This window comes from Cuculus canorus, chromosome 5 (genome assembly GCF_017976375.1).
Source record: "Cuculus canorus isolate bCucCan1 chromosome 5, bCucCan1.pri, whole genome shotgun sequence".
Classification (NCBI taxonomy): domain Eukaryota; kingdom Metazoa; phylum Chordata; class Aves; order Cuculiformes; family Cuculidae; genus Cuculus; species Cuculus canorus.
Window position 1 is genome coordinate 59,251,869 of NC_071405.1, and position 20,792 is coordinate 59,272,660.

A 20,792-nucleotide genomic window follows, 5' to 3' on the forward strand; every position below is an offset into this window, starting at 1 on the left:
CAGATTTGCAGTCTCAGTACTTCCAACAATAAGGAAAAGAGCGAAGACTTTTGAGTGGAACCTGACCTAAATGTTACCAACTTTCTGAATATTAAAAGTTCTATAGAGTATTTAGTACTTTATTTATATGTGTATTACAAATATATATACACGCACGTGTTATCCCTGACAATTCTGTTAATATTGAGTTATACTATCTTGAAGATTTCCTTCAGGTGTTTTTGCCAGTATTAACTAAAGCAAATCTCATGCATATAGCCCTACTGTGGCAGTATAAATGGATGAAAGTTGTCAAAAAATACGTCGGCACCGATTATTCTGGTTTGAAATAATCCAAGCTTGGATTCAGTGCAGATGGAAAGCCTGCCTGATTTCTAAACAGTTAACCTGGCGTTTCTGAGGGCTGGCGGTTTAACCTGCCCACCCAAACAGCTGAGTCCCTGGGTGTGGTGAAAGCCTTTGATAAGTACCTGTGTACAGTTCGCAGAAATAGCTGTGCAGACTTAGGACAGCTGTAATATGAAACCAGTCCTGTTGGTTTTTGTTCATGGCCCTGGAGGCTGAAATCTGCATTCCAGATGAAACCTGCAGCAAATCGGAAGAGAGCTTCTTTTTTTTTTTTCCTGCTTTCTCTGGCTTCAAGGGCGCTCACCGGACTTGGTTCGGGCCAGCCTGGAACTGGGGACTCTACACGGGCTGCAGGCGGTGGCACAGGAAGCTAGAGGTTCATTACTTCGCGTTTCCATTTGACGTATTTTGGTGATTATGGATTTACAAAAGGAGATTTTTATCAGAGTGGAAAGAGTATGCAAAAGAATCCATGAGGAATCCTCTGCTGAAAACCACTCGCAGCTCGCGTACTGGGATAAGGAAGTAGCAAGCTACAAACGCACCCAGTTGTGTTCGGGAGGCTGGTTTGTGTAGCTGCGCTGCACTTTGTAGCACGTAGGAAGTTGTGTGCAGCCAGTAGGATTGCAGGAGTCCCAGCAGTAACCATTGGTCAAATTTTCAGCCGAGATTAGTGCACTAGCATATTTGCTGTGACAAAAAGCCCTTTGTGTAAGGGAACAAGTTACCGAAGCTGCTGAGAACTTTTTATTATGTCTTTTTGCTGCTCCTGAAGTAGAGTTTGGAGACCTGACGGACACTTTGGCTGCCGGCTGCAGCGCTGGAACCGGAAGGAGGGGCAGGGTGACCTGGGGGAGGCTGGATGCCCTCACGGGGAAGAGGGGCCTGCTGCCAGCGGTGAGTTCCGTCTGCTGTCTGAATGCATGGAGTCAGTATTGGTTTAGCAGTTAGTAGCACTGCTAGAAGGAAATTTATTCTGTATTTCACACAACATGGAAGAAGAAGAAAATGCAGTGCCTGATTGTAGCGAGCTTCCAGACCTGGAGGATACAGCAGGAAGCGAACCTGGTCATTTCACTACATTTTCTGTAAAAACACTTTTTGGATTTACAACTAAATTTGCATCTACAGCTTCCAAAGAAGAAACAGTGCTTAAAGCATTTCAACCTTTGCACACTAATATAAATACTCTTGTTAACACTTGGCATGAGAGGAATGATAATGATGGTAATGATGACTTGGAAAATCAGCATGGCGTGAATAGTACCAGTGGCCAAGCTGACCCGATGTCTGGCAGGCAAACAGACATGGAACTGGAGTTAGTTGAACAAAATGAATTGCTTCTTCACCGTTTAAGCTTTGTACAGACTTCTTTGTCTGAATCTGACAATGATGACAAGGATGCTGTTCTCGTACAAGGTACTTTGGTTCATACAACAAGTGATACAGAATCGGACACGGAGAATAAGGACCCAGACACTGATGAAAACAATACAAGTGAATCGGAGCTAAATAATGCTGCTTTGTCTGCTGAAGCTTTGGATGATAACAATCAAAATAAGGAAGACTCAGAATCAAAAGGGCACAACAACAGTGATAACACTGTGGATACAGATGACATCGAGTTACACCCACCAATTTCTAAGCAGCTTCCAGAAGAGCTGGATGGTATTCTGGAGCATGACTCCAGTGAAAAATACAAAATGTTAATGGATGAGCAGTTCAGTCGCTTGCTTGCTACAGGGGATTGCAGTCAAGAACTTCCAGATGAAGACAAAATACCTGCAGCTCATAATACATCGCTTGAAAAAACAGCACTGGCTGAAAAGACTTTCCAGCTGCCTGCTTTCTTTAGTGGACTACGTGTAAGGAAAAAGGGACTAACCACAGAGGATGGGGAAACTATTACAGAAATTAAACCAAAGGAGAATGATTTAGCTCTGCTTAAATTACGACAGCCTGTGAAGAAATCCAGTATTACATCAGGTTTGACCACTAAAAAAAAATCAGCTGAACCTAAAGCAAGTCCTACTTTCCTGGAACAACTCTCACACTTGTTAAACATAGACGTCTCCAAGAATGAGGATAGAACCGAGGACTCTGGTGAGGGATCTGGGGAGTCCGAGGAAGGTGATGAAGCTCGAGAGAACAAAGCCTCCAGCAAAACAGAGCCACAGTTTCTCTCTGGGGAAATAAAGTCAAGTCCTGCTGAATCTGCGCTGGATGTCTTTAAAGCTTTGTTCACACGGCCTCCCAAAAAAGAAACAACTGCAGATACTTCAGAGCTGGAAGCCATAAAACGCAAAATGAGAAGTGAAAAAGAATCCCTGAAAGCTGTATTTGAAAGGTCAATATCAAAACCTGGAGATGGACCACCAGAGAAATCTGTAGGTTGAATTACTTTTTCTTCTAAGATTTGGAAGTAGATGGATGAAAAATAATTTCTTGTTTAAAAATTATTCGTGGGGACCTAAGGTCAAATGTCAGAGTTGTCCTCTTCTTTTGGCAGTCTCAAAGTTTGGATTCCCAACTGAAGAAACCTTGGGGCTAATTTGTCAAAATACTTGATCATCTGCAGTTGTAGTGGAATTCAGTTGGAACTGTTGATACAGTCACAGTTTTTCAATTAGAAGTGAGAAATTAACAATGAATTTCTGATTTTAAAAGAACCTTACCGAACAGTTGCCTATATGTTAAGTATGGATTTAAGTCAGTTTGAGGATATAAATATTTACTGTAGTATTATTTAATAGTTTCTCAATCTCACTCTGAGATTTCTTTCATTGAGCTTTTTTTCTTAAAAGTAATATTTGATTTTACCTTTAGGAATGATTCTATGATAACAGCTGATACTAGAAGTTATGGATGATTTTCAACTCGGTTTGTCCAAGGCGTAGAATTTAAAGTAATGTTTTTCTTATTTGCATGCATATATCTGGCTTTGCAAATATGAATAAGCCTTTAACCTTATCCAAGTATAACTTAGTGATTCCAATTAGATGACTCAAGTTATGCATTAATGCATTTGCAAGGTTAATACTTACGCATGTGGAGATTCAGTTAGTATGTTTTTAAGAAGTGAATAAATAACATATATGCTAAGTTTTCATGGAACCATAATGATAAATGAATATGAGCATGATTTGAGCTCTTTGCTTAAGTGAGTAATGCTTGGTTTGGGGTTCCCCAAACCCCAAATTCTTAACAGTTACATCTTTGCCAGATATAATCAGTCCAGAATGTTGTTTGTATTGGCTAAAGAGGGATTTATCTGAGTTATTAAATTTGCAGGATTGGACCTTAAACTTGAAGCTACGTACATTAATTTGCTGGTTTGGTTGTACTCTCTTTCACGTGTTTATTCTTACATAAAATTAAAAATTCTTTAAAAATCTTGACTGACACCTGCATAGACTGACAATACCAGTTTGTACTAAATTAGCTATGGGGAGGAGAAAAGAGGTACTGGTTGGCCATGGCATGTACAGCAATTGCAGTCTGCGCCTGCCCTTCCCATTCCTGGCTCGCTTCTTCCTGCTTACACCATTCCCTGTGCTGTGCCAGCATACGCGCTTCCATGGCTCACAGCAAACCTATTTGGAAAGCTGTCGTCATACGCAGTGAGGGTGGAAGCACTGGAGTCAGTGGGAGTGTTTTTTATAAATGTCTATTTAATGTCTGGTCTAGTACAAATGTACATTTTCTTCAAGACGTGGCAAGAGTAGAAGGCCCTTGGCTTTTCTTTTTCCTTGCTCATGTGTGCCATTTGTGGGGCTACTTTCATAAAGGTTTTGCTGTTGCTGTGGTTTTACCTATGCGGTTACTCGTAGTAGCGTGTTGTAAATCAGATTACAAAAAGTCAATCAAAACGTAAACCTCTAAAAGAATGCTTGTTTGCTAGTTTAGTATTTCTCCCCTCCCACCTCTCCCCCTCCTGCATTTAAAGAGTTATTTTAGCATTCTAGTTGACGGTGCAGCCCCAGTCACAGCACTTTGATGTGGCAGCATTACATGCTACATGGACCAAGCAAGCAGCTGGGGGTGGGGCAGGAATTTCATAAACTGGCTCTGCTTCCGGAAAATTACATTGTCAAATGATGTCTTGGGTGAATCCTTCTGACGTTTACTTGCAAGAGGAGCACAGATGGGTCTTTTCACTTTGAAAAAAAGATACAGGGGAAAAAAACCCTAGTGTTCTTGACCAGCTTTATGGTTCACCAAAGGATGAACAGCTTTCCACATTGATGTGAACAGTTTCAACAAATCATTGTATGTCACACGCATTATGTGTTAGCTTCCTCCTTAAAGTTATGTTTGTACGCTGATCTCTTTATATCCCTTCCAACGAACTGAGCACTGTTTCAGTCTGCAGAATGAGGCAAATAACCATTCTGAAGTACACATGTAGCACCGAGCACAGCAGTTGATGTTTTGGAATCGGTTGATACTGCAGATGTTAATCTTTTCTTTTGTAATTTTTAACAGCCTGACCTGAGTCCCTCAGAGCAAGATGACAAGACTCCAGGGAGACTTCAGACTGTCTGGCCACCACCAAAAGCAAAGCATGAAGAAGTAAAAGTAGGATTAAAGTACACAGAAGCAGGTAAAACAAACAGGTGATACATTCACAGAAGTTTGTGTATGGCATTTTTAATCTTGCTTACTACAGAGATTGTGATAATTCATGGTATTTTCTTATCTGAAAAAACCAGACCTTATATTTTGGATGTGTTCTTTACTGCTACTTGTTCAGCATCTGAAATGTAAACATCCAAATCTGTGTTGAAATCTAAATGCTTGCCTGTATAAATTTGTGAGGAAGTGGGTTTTTTGATGTTAGGTTATCCATTTCTAGTCAAGTTCTGTTCAAATGAGTGACAGTATAGTGAACGAATGGAAACCTGACTGTCTTTTGCATTGCCTGTGAATGCAGGAGGCAGTGACCTGCCTGCCTCAAACCTGGCTGCAGATTTTCTTCAGGTAGTGTCCAGAAGAAAAGTAATGAATACTATCTTTCAGACTTGTGTATAAACAGAGGAATACTCCTGTCTGCTCAGATCACTTTTATAGCTAGCTATGTATATAGTACTGTACAGATGTATGAAAGGGTATGCCTGAAGCACAATGTTAACTAGTTATCTGATAAATTTTCTGCAGAAAAATATTTCTTAATTTTTTTTATTTAGATAAATACTTACATAACATATTTACAATGGAAAAAGTAGTTATTGGAGCCATCACAACTCTGTTTCAAATCTGTATTCTTAAATACTGAACAGGAAGTCCCTGTTACTCAGAAATTAGTCATTAACTGTGGAATTGTGTGAAATATCAAAATTAAAGGAATAGACCATCTGTTCTTCATGTACTTGTAGATCTTAGAAAATACCACCTAGAAAGGATTAAGTGAAATTAAAAACCAAGCTTTTATACTACCTTACTGTGAAAAAATGTACAGGGTAATGCTATCTGGTTTTTTCCAATTCCGGTGAATATGCACTTTGTCTTGTATATGAGAAAGAATAAATAGGCGTAGTGGATCTACTATCTTGTATTGTTTAGTGTATTACTTCTTTCTCCCTCTTTCCTCAGTTTTCTCTGTCTTAATCCTCATTTTTTGTAAAGTGGAAATGTAAAGGTTGCTGGAAAATTTCAGAAAACTTGGTTTTGACTGGAACAACACGGTTCTAATATAGACAGAATTGAATTGGCAATGCATCTGATCAGTCTGAGGTGTGGGAGCCTATCACTGTATCACCAGGACAGGTATTTAGCTGAACACAAGTAGTGCTACAGGCTCTTTCTGTTACTCTTAGATTCTTATTATAGGCTATGTGCTTGTTGCATTTAATTTTACCAAAATAAATATTTTTTTTCTCCTAATGACTGTAATCATCTATGGCAAAAACATATGCTGAAATAAAGAAAAGAAACTTAATAAATGAAAGCTCCAGATTCTACTGCTTGTAGAGAAATTAGGTCATGGTTTCCTGAAATTTGAATAGGAAGGACAGGGTGGCTTAGAGCCCATGTAAATTGTTAGTCTTTTGTTACTGTGATATTTTGGGTGGCAGTGTCATCAACATGCTGATGGTTAGTTTGTGAAGTCAGATTTTTATACAGACCAGATTCTGCAGTTCATTAGTCACTCCGGTGTCTGGCAGAGAGAGGGATTTGAATGAAAACAAACTGCTGGTGATTCAGCCAGGATGAGACCGAAGCAATGCTTTTAAAGAAAATAGGCAAACGCTGCATTTCAACATGTGTTAAGAGTGCAGTAGAGTTACAGGTGTGTTTCAGTGATTAGCAAGTTTGTGTTTCTTTCGGCTGTTCATGGATGCCCAGAAATCAGTTGTGGTAGCAAGGACGCTGAAAGCAGTTGTAGAGTTGCATATGGTGGATCAGTTATAGCTGCTTTTTTTGAGTACTACGGTGACTATTTTAAAGTACTATGCACAGGAATGAGTTTATGCCGTCCCCTGCAAGCAAAGGAAGGTACTGTTCCAAGGGCAGTGCGGATACAATTGAAAAAAGAGAGTTTGTATTCAGTGTTTGTTGTATTACTCTGGGATGAGGTTTGTGATTTAAAAAAAACACAGAAGTGGCAATATGGCATTACTTCTAAACTGAGTTCTCTGATAGTGGTTGGTACCTTCAAAGTGCAGGTGTATACTGGCATTTTCCTTCATGCCTCTTCCCATCCAAAATTCCCTCCCAACCACCTGTACCTTAGGAGCTTCTCCACAAAGTGGGCTTCTTAAAAATATTATGTAAATGATCAGAATAAAACTGACTGGTCTCAACCAATCTCATCCTGAAACCCTATTTCTCACCGTAGTGTCTTGTTCTGGCAGCTAACTTCAAATGAAAAATTCTTGATTTCAGAATACAGTTCAAAAACTATGTGTTGCAGGGCTGTTTGTGAGTCTAGTCTTTCTCCGCTGATGTTTCTGAATAGGTGATTATCTGTAACATAAAAAATACTGAAGGGACTTAGTGTAACTGTCAGTCAACAATTTATGGTAGTGTTTTGATTTTTGTGATTAAGAGTTCAATCTACCAAAATAATAGGGATCTATATACAAGCAACAATAATAGGTTGAATTGTTAGGTAATTATTCATTTAGCATAGCTTTATTTTAGATGTAAACAAAATATATCTGTCACAAGTGTGGTCACATCTAAGGATAAATCTGTGGACATAAGTTTTTCTAACTTATTTTTTATTCTATTCTTATTTCTAACAGGCTACAAGAATTTGTATGTATTTTATAAGGTAGCATAGATTTTTTTCATTTGTTCTGGGAAATTGGTACTCAAAGTAACAATGGAAATTTGAAAGCTGGAGTACTGTAAACTTTCTCACAATTTTGCACTAAGTCTGATTTACTTCCTTCATCGCCATGCGCTATGGCAACTATGACAGAAAAGTAGGGATATTGAGGGAGAGAATTTCTGGCTTTTTAATCTTTTCTCACCTCCTTGCCATGCTCATTGTTCTTGCTGCCTGCTGGAAGCAAGAAATTCAGGCTTCGTTTGGCCTACGCAGCAGACATCCCAGTGAGTCACAGCAGCTTGGAGGAGCAGCTAACTCCCTTCTGAGGCTCATAGTCTGCCTTGGTATGTGGGAAACCAACTGAAAAGCAAATAGACTTAACAAGGAACACGTGTGTGTGGCTGACTAGGCCTGTTAGGAACATCAGAAGTGAAAGAAGTTAGTGAACAAATAAAACTTTCCAAGAGGTTTTTTTTCATGTCTTTTTGATAACACCTTGTGTAGTCAGAATGTTGTCACCCCCAAATCTTGAGTTGTAAATTTTGAATTAAAGGATAATGTTATGATATTTTGGCATATCTTACGTTTTCTTAATCGTTTAATACATCTGTTTCCAAAGAGCAAGTGACTGCATTGTCAACTGGCTCTCTGTAATTAGCACAAGCTGCTTACATGGTTCTCTACAGTAACTGGCACTTCTTTGAAGTGTATCAGTATGAAATGGCTGAAGTCTAGAAAATCTGTAGGACATTAAACCATTTATATCCTGGAAGACTAGAAAAAAGAAATTTGAATTTACAGTTATAGGATTATTCCATGGAAATTTCTCTATTCGTAAAGTTCTGTTCTGTTTTTATGAAAAGTTTATTTTTCTTTTTCTTCCATAATTCTTAGAGAGATTTCTCCTATTTCCCAAGCATTAAATCTGATAGAAGGGTAGATATGCCAGCAATTATATATGATGAAGATATCAAGCAAGGCAGAGGAGGCAAATTTGTTTCCATACTGAACGAACTCCTCTGTGCTACTAGATTGCTTAGAATCCATGCATAGTGAATGTCTCAGCCGCTGCATATGACTAGATAGATCATCACTTGCAGCCTCCCACAACCAAGAAGAGGAGTGTAGACATGAGTTCTGCTGCTCATAAAACTACTTAAGTTTAAAGAATGGTCACCACATTAGGGTGATATAGAGAGACAGATCCTGTCATTCACATTAAAAATGCATTTTTAGGCATTAGGGTCAAAATACTTCTCTTATATGAACTAGAGAGAGTTTACTCTTTTGCTTAAGCAAAAGAGGAATGAAGAAAAGTGACAAGAGAGGAGTATTTGACATTTCTGCTGGAGAAAATGTTTAAAAAAAATAAAGTTGAAACTTTAATCCATTCAATAGTTTTTGCATGTTTTTTTCTTAATTCAAATATCTGTATTTAACATTAACCCCCCCTGTTGTCTCAAAATCTGTCTATTCGTAATGCTTAAACCTGCAGTGAAGTAATGCTGTCTCTATAGGGCCATAATTTCTACAATAACAGCCCATGATGCTGTAAGAAGAGTTTTCAGGGTAAGAAATAAAATCAGGAGGTAATTGAGAAAGCTCTTATTAAAAAAGAAGTGTCTAAGTAAATGGAGAATGAAATACAAAATAATGGCAGAGGTTTATTGCCAAGTTTCAAATACACTGAGACCTTCGTCCCCTATGATCTGGGTTCCCAGCAAGAAAAATCACTTTATGGTTATGATGTAAATGCAGAGAATAATCAGCTTATTTGAGGGAAAGAGAGGCAAAATGAGCTGAACAAAGAAATCAGAGATAAGAACATGCTTTCTTATCATTCTCTAACATAAGCTTCCTTTGTGGCCTTGAACAATTTGTGTTTGTTTCTGAAAAGACATAATGCTTGATGTTAATGTCCTGAGGGAAGTTGTTGTATCAGTGGTTGCTAACAGTTTGTTTCATCTAAAAATTAAAAAATATGACATTTTTTAAAAGTAATTTCATTTTATTTTATTTCAGTGTGGTATCTGTGGTTTAGTTCTGGGATTCTATTATAAATTTTATTGTAATTAATTAGATAAAGCAGGACTACAGCAAGTAGGATATGCATTAGTTGAATGGTGATTCTGTGATATAGTGGTCACTGATAATTTTGATGTGACTCGGGGCAGGTGGGCTTCATAAAGGTTTTGTAAATTATTTTACTACATTTTACTGCTTTTATTATGGAGTATGACAGGTGTGTTTGGCCATGTTACATCACTGTTTCATATTCTGACAAACATAGTAGCTTGTTATTGAGAAGCTGAGGTTTCTATTACAAGCCAGCTTGTTGCAGCCTTATTATATTCCTCTGAAGTAACAATGACGTTTTCTCCCCTTGCTTATGCCAACTCAAGCTATAATTTTGTGGATTTGGAAGATATTCGGTATAATGCTGGTTAGAAATGTCTACATTCTGAGATAAACGGGTTGTGCATGTGCTGATAAATGCAGCAGTCACTTCTCCAGATATTTTGCAGCCCTGTCTGCTAAGATTTACTTGGAAAATATTTTAAAAACTCCTCAACAGCAAGCAAGCAGCAGAAATTTCCTTTGCTTTTCTCTTCCACTGCAGCTGATACTATCATTCATACTGTGCTTCTTGAGATAGGAATAAAAATATAAGCATCTGTTAATGCTGAAGATTTGTTGTTAGGATGCTTGTGTTCCAGTTCCAGTGTTTTTGCTACTTTCTGGGGTGACATCAGGAAAGCTGTGAGTTTCCAAGCTTCAGTTAACCCATCCATAGCATTGGGCTAAGAATCCTAGGCTATTTTTTCAAGCCAAATAAAACTCCTTTTCTGTTTATGGGCTATTAGCACTAGCTAGAGATGAAGAATGGAAAAGAATACTGACTTCCTAAACTTAAATCTGAAAAAAAAATAATAGCTATGTCTAAGACCAAGTGATAAAATGTTCATGACTTCCTGAAACTGAGGGTTGTGTTACTACAGGGTGAGGGGGGAGTTATGTTTTTCAATAAAATCTCTGCTTTATTTCCATTGTGCACAGCATCTATAGAAATACAGTCATTTTAGGAGACCTGTTGTTTTTGAGTCTGTGTGCATCTATTGCAGCAGATGCCCGACAACGACATGTTTTACAGTATACAGCCATATCTGGATGCGTGCATCTGTGTAGCCACAAATACCAGCATATTAAGATTGATCCATTATTTGAATATAATGCAGGCAAGTTCTGTGTATTATTTCTTTTACTGTCTTTGAAATGTAGACACCACTATGGGTCCTACCAGCGTGACATTGCAAAGGCCCCAAACAATCACAGGGTTTACATGATGATTCTTGTTATATAATTGAAACACAGTGAAAGGGCAATTGTGTACAGCACAAGAATGACTTTGTATTTTATTTCCATTGTTCTATTTCAAGATAAATGAGGCCCTTTGTATAACAGAAATGCCTCCGTTTTATTGAATTCGCTTTCCTGTTCTCCAGTCTCGCTGTTCACATGATCTGAAGTTCTATTTGGCCCAGCATTTGAACCTGAGAGATTTAGCTACTAGTCTAAATGAAACACTGCATCTGAACACCCTGATGCTCTCTGAAAATTTGCATCTGGATTTGTAACTGATTTTTTTATTTCATTTTAGTCAAATTCAATCTAATCCTTGCCAAGTTTGCCCCCTCTTCTGTCACACAGACACATGCTCTGTAATTGTATCTGTAAAAAAAAACAACCTTATTCGTTATACATTTCTTATGTTTTCATTTTGTCAGTAGTTCTAAACTTGAGAATTGCTGAAAATATATCGGCGAAGCAGTGTGTTGTCTGTGTAGGTATGTAGCGTACCTATGTTCACTCACATACCCACCCAAATTTGATTAAATTTACACTATACTGTATATATAGTATATATGAATTCTCAACTTATGCTTACTACAAATAGTATATATTGATTGCAAAGGTGTTCTAGATGTAGAATAAGTGCTTTGTATTTTAAATTTGTGCTAGATGCAGTAGGTAGAGTAGATAGAGGCTGTAACTCATGAAAGAAATTCTAGAATAAATTTGTTCCTCATGTGTGCTGATAAGGTGTTTCCCATATTGCATTTGGTGAATGTGATCCTGTAATATATTGGTTTTGTGAAAATGAAGCAGGGCCTTTATTGAGAAAGGAATCATGTAGGATGTCCCCAGCAGCAGTACCTCTAATGTTGTCTTCCTGAGAGGGTGAAAATGGCAAGCTATTAAATTCTACTGTCAGGTAAATGAACTGTAGCTGTAAACTCACCTGTGACAGGAGAGGAGGAACGATCAAGTAGATAAATTACTCAGGTGACTGCTTCTGAATAATGCTTTATACTTCTTTGCAGTTAGAAGGGATGAGAACTATTTTCTTCATTTCCATAACAGACAATCAAAGAGTTGCTGTTTTTCCCTTCAGGAGGCTGCTTTTCTGTGGGTATCATTCTGTTGTTCTCAGGGAATTCAATGAGTGTTGTGGAGTTACTTCATCTGCTGTAGTAAGTTAACTCTCATATCTTCTGTATTATCTCAACATGGAGATAGTATTAGCTTTTTTAGGACTCTTTATTTCCCACGTGTTCCTCTCCATCTGTCTGCATTCCTCTCATCTTCCATATTTTCACTGTAACAGAGTCTTTAAGGTGATAAAAATCATTGACATTTTAGGCTTGGAGGGTTCTTCCTTCCCTTAGAAGTCTAAAAGAAAACCATTAAGTTGAATTAAAGGATGTTTGCTTATTTCCCAATCTGTGGAACTGACATCATTATATGTATTGAGTTATGGGGCTATAAAAGAGTTCAGGTTCAATAGAAAGTAAAGAAATGCGGACAGACATGAGTAGATGGAATGGGGTGAGGGAAGGATTAGAATAATATGTCAAAACAACACTCGGTATTCTTTTAGCCAGTCCTCCCTACAAAATGGCCAATTGTAAGAATTTCTTTAAGCACAAATAAATTTTAATTTCACAGCTCTATGAGGGATGGTTAAATGTAAAACTTGTTCAAATTACCACTCAGAAAGCTTAAGGAATTCTGTCTGTCAGCTTTTTATAAACCTAAGGTTTGGGCTTTCAGTGACCAATCATCGGTTTTAGCCACAATTTGTCTACTTAAAATGTTGCATTCATGTAGCGTTTCAAATAAATGCGTTTCTCCCAGGGTTATTTCTGTGTGAAAATTATATTTTATAAACACCTTTCCAAGACTGAACAAATAACATATTTTGAAAGGTGTGCATGACAATGTTTATTGTAAGAAAAGCCTAAACATTTGCTGGTTTTTAGGACTGTAGCCTGAAAAAGCCTGGAAGGTCATATTGATGTGCCTGTAAAAATAATATATTAGTAATAAAAAAGGTGCAGCTGTGGTGAGTGGATTCTCTTGTGACACCTGGTGGTTCAAGGGGAAAATTACTTGGGGGAATAATAGAGGAGGAAACAAGGACTATATTAAAAGGGAATATTGAAAGGGAAGAGATCAAGGATTAACAAGGAGGTAGAAAAAAATTAAGAAACCTTCACTATTCTGTAATGTAATGAATCAGCTCAGTTAAATGTTAATTATTTCCTTTATACTAGAGGGTGTGGTACATCTCAAGAGAGGTAGATTGCACTCAAGTTTTCCAGCTTTTGTTCTCTAATTACTTTTTGATTGTGTTAACACTATTTTGCATGCTTCCACATACTGAGTTTAATATGTAAGATGCTTTACAAAAATGAATGTACTGGCCAGAAGTGGCTATATAGGTCATTTATCTTCAAAGCTTCTACTTTCTACTTGAAGTTTTGAGATCATGGCAGAGAAGGTTCCTAAATTGCCTATGTAAAGTTTAAGGAGTAACTCACACATAATTTATGGAGATTTCTGTGGGAAAGTTTTTCATATAAGATTTAAAATTATTAAAGTAGGTAAGTTGTTCTATTATAAAAGTAGAAGAGGCAATTTTTGCACCTGTTTTGAACACAAATAGAATAATACTGAATAATGTTGGAGAGTGTAAACTTGCTTTTTGAAGCAGTTCTGGAGAATGAATATTGCTATTCAAAATATTGTGACCCACTATATCCAGTATCTCCAAAGTTGTAGATTAAATTTTCAGATCATCAGATTTACCCATGAAAACATGTACCTTTTCTTCTAGTAACGGTGATGAACAGTGCAGCTTGTTCAGTATCACAACAAAGACTTACACAAGCGTGTATTGTGTATGTTTGTAAATGTTACTGCTACTCTGTATTCAGATAATTTCTGTGTGATTATACAACTTAGCATACGTTAAGCATTTGCATAAATTACATAGGTTGTCCAAAACATCCAGATTTTATTTCATGTCTGGTTTTCTGTGCATTTAGGAAAAACTTGTATGCTGTAGTGTGCATTTTCTTTGCAAAACAATGAAGCATGCTCATACTTGACTAATCACAAGTAATATATGCTTTATTTCCATCACCTGGTGGCATATGTCATACATTGCCCAGTGTTACTTTACAGTCTGCCTCTTTTTTTAAAGTACAAGTTTTTAAAACAATTTAAAAAGGAAAACAAGGAATTATTGAAAGCATTCCCACCCCAAACTTATGTCTTCTAATCAGATTGTATGGAATGAATGTATCAGAAGAGGCTAAGCTTTTTCTGATTTGCATTGCTCTCTTTGCCTTATCAAGCAAAACGAAAATACAAGAATGAGTGAGCACCGTTGTATCTTCCAACTGAAGATCTTGAGGAATTAATAAAATAAATTATTTAATAATTTTACAGCGTGCCACATGCAATTCTGTGTATACATCAAACTAGGAGCTTTACAGAGGTATTTGCAAGTATGTCTTCATAGTAAGTGTTACATGAGTCTTATGGTTAACTAAGGAAGGTCCTTGGGATTTTTTACGTGGTAGATATTTATTTAAATACATACTATTTGAATTTGATTTGGTGGTTAGTGCTAATATCTAGGAATGCTTGAGAAATTAAGCAGTTCTTAAGCAGTTGATAATTTTTTGCATGACAAAATTATACAACTAGGAGCTGAAAATACTGACAGGTATAAGTTTGTAGTAACAAAACAGCAGGTAGTTTGCCAGATTCTGTGCTAGGATATGTATTTAATGAGTGTAAAAATATAAATTCCCTGTGTATAAGTTAAATACAATCTCACTTATGCTTTTGTCTCTAGCTCACCTAAAGCTTTACAAGGAGGGACCACCAGGTGGGTGGAACGGTGTCATGTTGTCCGTCTGTGTCTGGTCCTTGGTCTCTTCTGTTACTGTAAAAGCAGTATTTACTTTCCCGTGATGGAATAAAAATGGTAGAATCCACAGTACCTACCACTGGCTAAGACTAAAATTTTATAAAGACTGCAGAAGTTCTGTAATATAGATGAGGAGCTGTTTTCAGAATTCTGCCTTACGTTACTTATGTTTCAGTGGCTGCCACCCCACTAAAGTGAGTGGAACTTAGGTTGCTTTCTTTGACTTTCAGATCTATCCTACAATGCCGAGTGTGAAATTTCGCAAAGTTAAGATATGAAGACTATCACAATTGAGAACTGGTGTATTGCTTTCTCATCAGTAGGGATGTCTTTTGAAGGAAAAGGAGATTTAATTCAGCTTTAAGAAAGGCAATGAGAGGTATTAATCTGATTAATGGAAGTTTATTTCAGATATAGCCACTGCTGGTGTAATGTATTGCCCCAAAAACTTTAGCCTCAAAGTAGAGTTTTTTTGTAGTTTGCATCAGGATAAGCAACCTTTGTCTGTTGCCTTAACTTTTTAGCCGTATGTAGGTTTTGGTATCTGTCAACTTTTTGAGGGCCAGTTTTAGCCTTTTGTATTCTTTATTTCTGTAAGTTAAAAAATTGTCATTATACTGTGTATGGATGGTCATTATTTGTTTATTCTTTAAGCAGTTTCCTGCTCTTATGCTTTTAAGCTACAGTTACAGTAACTCAGCAATCTGCTGAGTTAAAATGTTCTAAGAATTAAGATTTGTTTTCTTTTTTTGATAATTTATTTTTGGGTTACGAATACTAGATGTTGGTACATATTCAGTGTGATTATTTTACAAGACTTATAAACAAACCTTATGGCCTGGATAAACTCTTCATGCATTGCATCACTAAAGAACAAATTAGTCCTTAATTCTACCAAGAAAAAACATTTAGATAATGATGCAGGTGAACATCATATTAGAATAATAAATCCAAAGGATTTTGAAGCCCTGTCCTGTTCCCTCTGAAGTTTCACAATAAGAATCCACTTGCGTGTTTACAGCTGCATGAATACTTCTTAGGAAATAAGACAGTACTGAGATAGTTTTGCATGAATTAAAGCAACTCATGTTGGAATTTGTCCGAATTTCCCTGCACGTACCATCAATGATCCTACTCTTCTTGGGCAGAAAAGTTATTTTGTCTATATAAATTGTCATTAAGTGGACTTCTGAATAATCTGGTTTCAGAGACTCTTCTCCTCCTGACAATTTAATTGCTAGCATTTCTCATTTCTCTCACTCAAAGCAGGCCCTACCTTGTAGGACTCTGTTGGTGGTGTGGAGGTCCTAGAGACAATTAAGTCTTTACCGTCACAGACCGCTTGTGATTTACTGCCTGCTTGGGGACTGGGTGAATGAGCAAATTATTACATTTGCCTGTGCCATAAATGTATTTTTTTCCCCCCTCCTTTCTGATGGAACACATAAGTAAGCAACGTTTTAGAACTGTTTTTAAAACAGAAGAAGAAAATCCTACCACTGATGACTTCCTTAAAAAGCTGGGGTTCTGAAATGAAGGAATTCTGGCCTACGCAACTTCTTCAACACAGTAAACAATATTTACTGATCATCTAGACGTGCAATTAAGATTTTGAAGATCTTCAGAATTTGTAGGTATAAGATTAGGGGTGTGATTATTTGGGAGCTCTGTGTGTTTTAAAGAAGTCAGCTGAAAACTAAACATTCCATTCAATATCCTTAACACCATGATTTCCTAGCTCAGCTTTCTCTGTAGAAACCATAGACCCAAATAGGTCCATGTAAGTTATGGGTGTATTGCCTGGAGACCATGTTTACCCTCGGAGGTCAGGATAAAAGCTAAAGCTGAACAGTTTGGGCAGTAAATAGTGATGAAATCATTCATATTCAGATATGAAGAGCCTAATAATACTAGAATGCACTGCTATTTTAGGTACTTTTAGGGGTTTTATGGTTATTAAGAGCAGGTTTGAGCAGTTCTGTGTTACATGTTTTATTTGCAAGAATAAACTTTGAGGGGCAAAATTTTAGAAGTGCTATAAAAACGAGTCCAATATTTGTCTTCCTTTGCTATGGTAAAATTTAAAACTCATAGTTGTTCAATACAATAACTATTAAAAAAGTATGTGCTTTTTTTTTTTTTTTTTTTTTTGTAGAATAAGCAACCTTTGTCTGTTGCCTTAACTTTTTAGCCATATGTAGGTTTTGGTATCTGTCAACTTTATGAGGTCCAGGTTATTCAAGAGAAAGTGAATAAAGCCTTCTGCTGTTTTACATGCACACCTCTAATGTTCTTTAGTGTATTTGTACACTCTGCTCCATCAGATATGATGTATAAATAGTTGTAGGTGTTTGTCCACTGTTTCACAATATATGATTATTGTTTTCACACAACTGATGCCTGTGATTCTCTAACAAATTCTATTTCTGCCTTCTTAGAGCATGTTAAACCCTTTTTTCATCTCTTGTCCATCTTAAATCATTCGACTATTTTTATATGTTTGAGTTTGTTTCTTCAGCTTTTCCATGTGCTTCCATAACAATCTTACCTCTTTACGTACTATGTTTGATTTCGCTAGAGGACACAGAGTTGCTTCCTCCTTGCAGTGGATATTTAGTTAAAACACAACTGCATTTCCTGCTTGCAACCATTACTTTGCTGTAGGTTTTAATTCCATACTTTAACTGGAGCATTTCAAATATTGTAGTATCATGAAGAAAATATTATAAAAAAATCCTTGCTTTTAAAACCAAATTTCTTTTCCTGATCTTTTTAGTCAATGTTCTCCTTATATGATCTATATTCCAAACACACTCTAAGATCATGAAGCAGACGGATACCAAATCTGGAAGATGTCTAAGGAAGAATGTCATGAGATTTGCACTGGTTCTGTCTTTGCAGCATTCAATGCTAAAATATTTGTTTAAAATCAGATAAAATCATAATTAATTTTTTCCTGTGGTTGTGTATAGGCAGAACTAAATATAGTATGACTGGAAGCCAAGTTATGATGCTTTCTAATATTGACTATATCTATGGATGGTAGAACAGGATCAGGACAATAGTTTAAATGATCAGTCCAGAAATTGTGGGAATTTTCCTAAGCACCTTCCAAAATCATATGGTTGAACAAAGAACTTTCAAATGTGTATGTTACTATCAAATAAAATTTAATAAACTAATAATTAAGAAAAGATAAGATAAAAAGCTGTATTAAAATAAATGAAAAAGTAATGAGAGAACGTTTACACCCAGACTAAAAGAATAGTATATCTGTAGCTATAAATTGGGGAATTATAATTTGACTTAAGAAAAAATAAAAATAAAAAAGTTATTAATAGAGCACAAAACTGCCACCCAGTGGAAGTGGCTAATGTTACATTTTCTGAGTCTCCTCTTTCAGACTTTCAAGAAAGCAGAGCTCCCAACAGTGCCCTGTCTTTGCTGCAAGAGCACCTTGCTGGCTTATGTTCAACTTGGTGCCACCCAAGCCTTCTGCCAAGCTGCTTTTCAGCCAGTTGGCATCCCAGCATATATGGGTACCTGGTGGTGGTACTTGGTCTTGGTCTTGTTGAACTCAATGAGTTTCTTGTCAGCCCATTTCTTCAGCCTGTTGAGATCCCTCTGAATGGCAGCACGGCCCTCCAGCTTATGAGCCACTCCTCCCAGCTGTGTGTCATCAGCAAACTTACTGAGGGTACAAATACTCTGCAACTCTACACTCTGCACATATTCATAAACGAACTGGAAAAGTGAGACTTCAAAAGGGGAAGCCTCCAGCCTGTATGAAGTTAGTAAGAGTAGAGAGGAAAAGATCTGAACGCGAATTTAGCATTCTGTCATCAGAATGGAATCTTTTTTATGAGAATCAAAAAAGAAAAGGCAAAAAATATTCTGAGATTGAGAGACTATGCAATAAAATGGCAAAAGAAATCCAAGATACAGAACTATTAAGACATACACTCAAGGAAAAAATTCCTAAATGCATGTAGAGCATAATGAACTCTGATCATTATTTGTCAAAAAGAAGATCTTGATGTAAAAACAGATCTTGGAAGACATCAGCCCAGTGCTCAGTAGTGGTGAAAAAGTAATTGAAGTAGTAGGAAGTAACAGGAAAGAAATAGAAGTTAAATCTTATGCCATTGTATAAATGTCTACATTTGAAATTTTGTGAGAAACTGTAGTTTTGTTAATTCAGAGAAGGCTCAGTAGAACACAAAGGTTCAGGGAAAGATGGCAAATTTAATCAACAATATGGAATATGTCCTTTATTAGGAAAACTATGTAGACTTATTATGCACTTTCAGCTGGAGAAGAATCAGTCAGGGGCATGTGATAAAATCATAAAAACAGCAAATGGAAATGGGTAAATGGTGAAGAGTTGATCACTGTTTCTTCCAGCACAGGAATTGGAGGCATAAAATGAACTTAACAGGTGAGGTTTCAAAATAACCAAAAGGGTCTTACCTAATGTGCAATTAATTCTTTGCTGCAGGATGTTTTCTACTTGCAGGATTATAAAAACAGCAATGCAGAATTATAGAAGTTCCCTTGCAGACTACTGAATATGCAAACAACTTCTCTGGTTTAGACAGTACCTAAATTGCAAATCATATTGTTGGAAGAGTGTACTGGAAATGTACTACTACCTTTTTGCTGTTTTTTAATTTTTTATGTCATCTGCTTTTTGGCTACTGAGGTCGGACACTAGGAGTAATATGCTTTTGACTTATTTCAATAGAGATAATTTTATTCACTATGAATTATTTTTATTTCCCAGTTGTACCAGTCTGCACTGTGGCAGTTCTCAGTTTGCCTCATCAGAGGTAAAAATAGACCATGCATTGTGCCTCCAAACCTAAATTGCATATGTGTGACATGGATAATGCCAAAGTAAGATGTTTTTTCGTATTTCAGTGCACTTTGGATTGTCTTCTGCAAACTGAATCAGTTTCTGGTAAGAACTTCATCTCCTTTTTTTCCAGCACTCTGCTGCTTTAATGGTCTTCAATGAGCTTATCTTCCCAAAGTTGATATTTTCTTTTACTTATGGAACTATTTTTTCTCCTGTTATGCCTTAGTGCAGCTTTTCTGGAAAATCTGATTGGCTGGATAACCCTCTGATACCTTCGTTGGGTAATCACTATTGCTTTGAAAGTCATCTGGATGGAACTCTGAGTTAGGGAAAATTACTTGATCTAAGACAACAGGCATCTCGTTCTCTTATGTGTGAAGAGAGGATCTTTGCAGTTTAGTATTGGTGTAAGTTGTGCATTGGATGCAAAATAAGTATGGCAAGTGCTAGAGGCAGAAAGTATGAATGTAAAGGATGAAAGTGCAGAAAAGTGGTAGTGTTGGCAGGGAGGACGATCATTTGTGATGATTATTGTTCTCACGATAATAATGTCTAGATAGAGTTTTGGTCTGTCTGATAAATCCATATGATTAGCATGACTTTGTTACATATTTGTGTTATCTACCACTACAGTAAAACGTGGGAATAAATGGAAATTTAAGTTTCACAGAAAGAAGGTCTTTTTTAACAATTATTAGCTGATTTATTTTTCCAACAACAACATAGAAAAGGAAAACCTTGCACTGTCTTGTCACTATATATCATTAGTTTTCACCAAACCTTGTATCTCATTTTGCACATACTTTGTACTTTTCATGTAACTTTTTTTATTGTATTTTAGTGAAACATTTTTCACTAACCTGGTGTTTAAAAATACATCGCTAACTACCAGCAGATGTAACAAATGCTTGTATTTATTTAGGAGTTTATAATATGTATCTGGTTTATCTCACTGTCTTAGAAAACAGCATCCAATTTTATGAAAGTTTGCTTTAGCTGTAGTGGGTTATAATTATTGACTGATAGAA

General features: G+C 36.7%; 1 protein-coding gene across 4 annotated transcripts in view; it reads left to right on the forward strand.

Annotated features, from left to right (window-relative positions):
- Positions 1–20,792, forward strand: part of FMN1 (formin 1) — a 182,755-nt gene that overhangs the window by 46,360 nt on the left and 115,603 nt on the right. For 3 of the 4 annotated variants that reach the window (XM_054067736.1, XM_054067737.1, XM_054067735.1), the window contains exon 4: positions 4,834–4,951. In XM_054067736.1, coding sequence (XP_053923711.1) covers positions 4,834–4,951 — 118 coding nt within the window. Of the gene's footprint in view, positions 1–528; positions 2,736–4,833; positions 4,952–20,792 lie in introns of those variants that run through there. The other variant, XM_054067738.1, reaches the window with a different exon arrangement.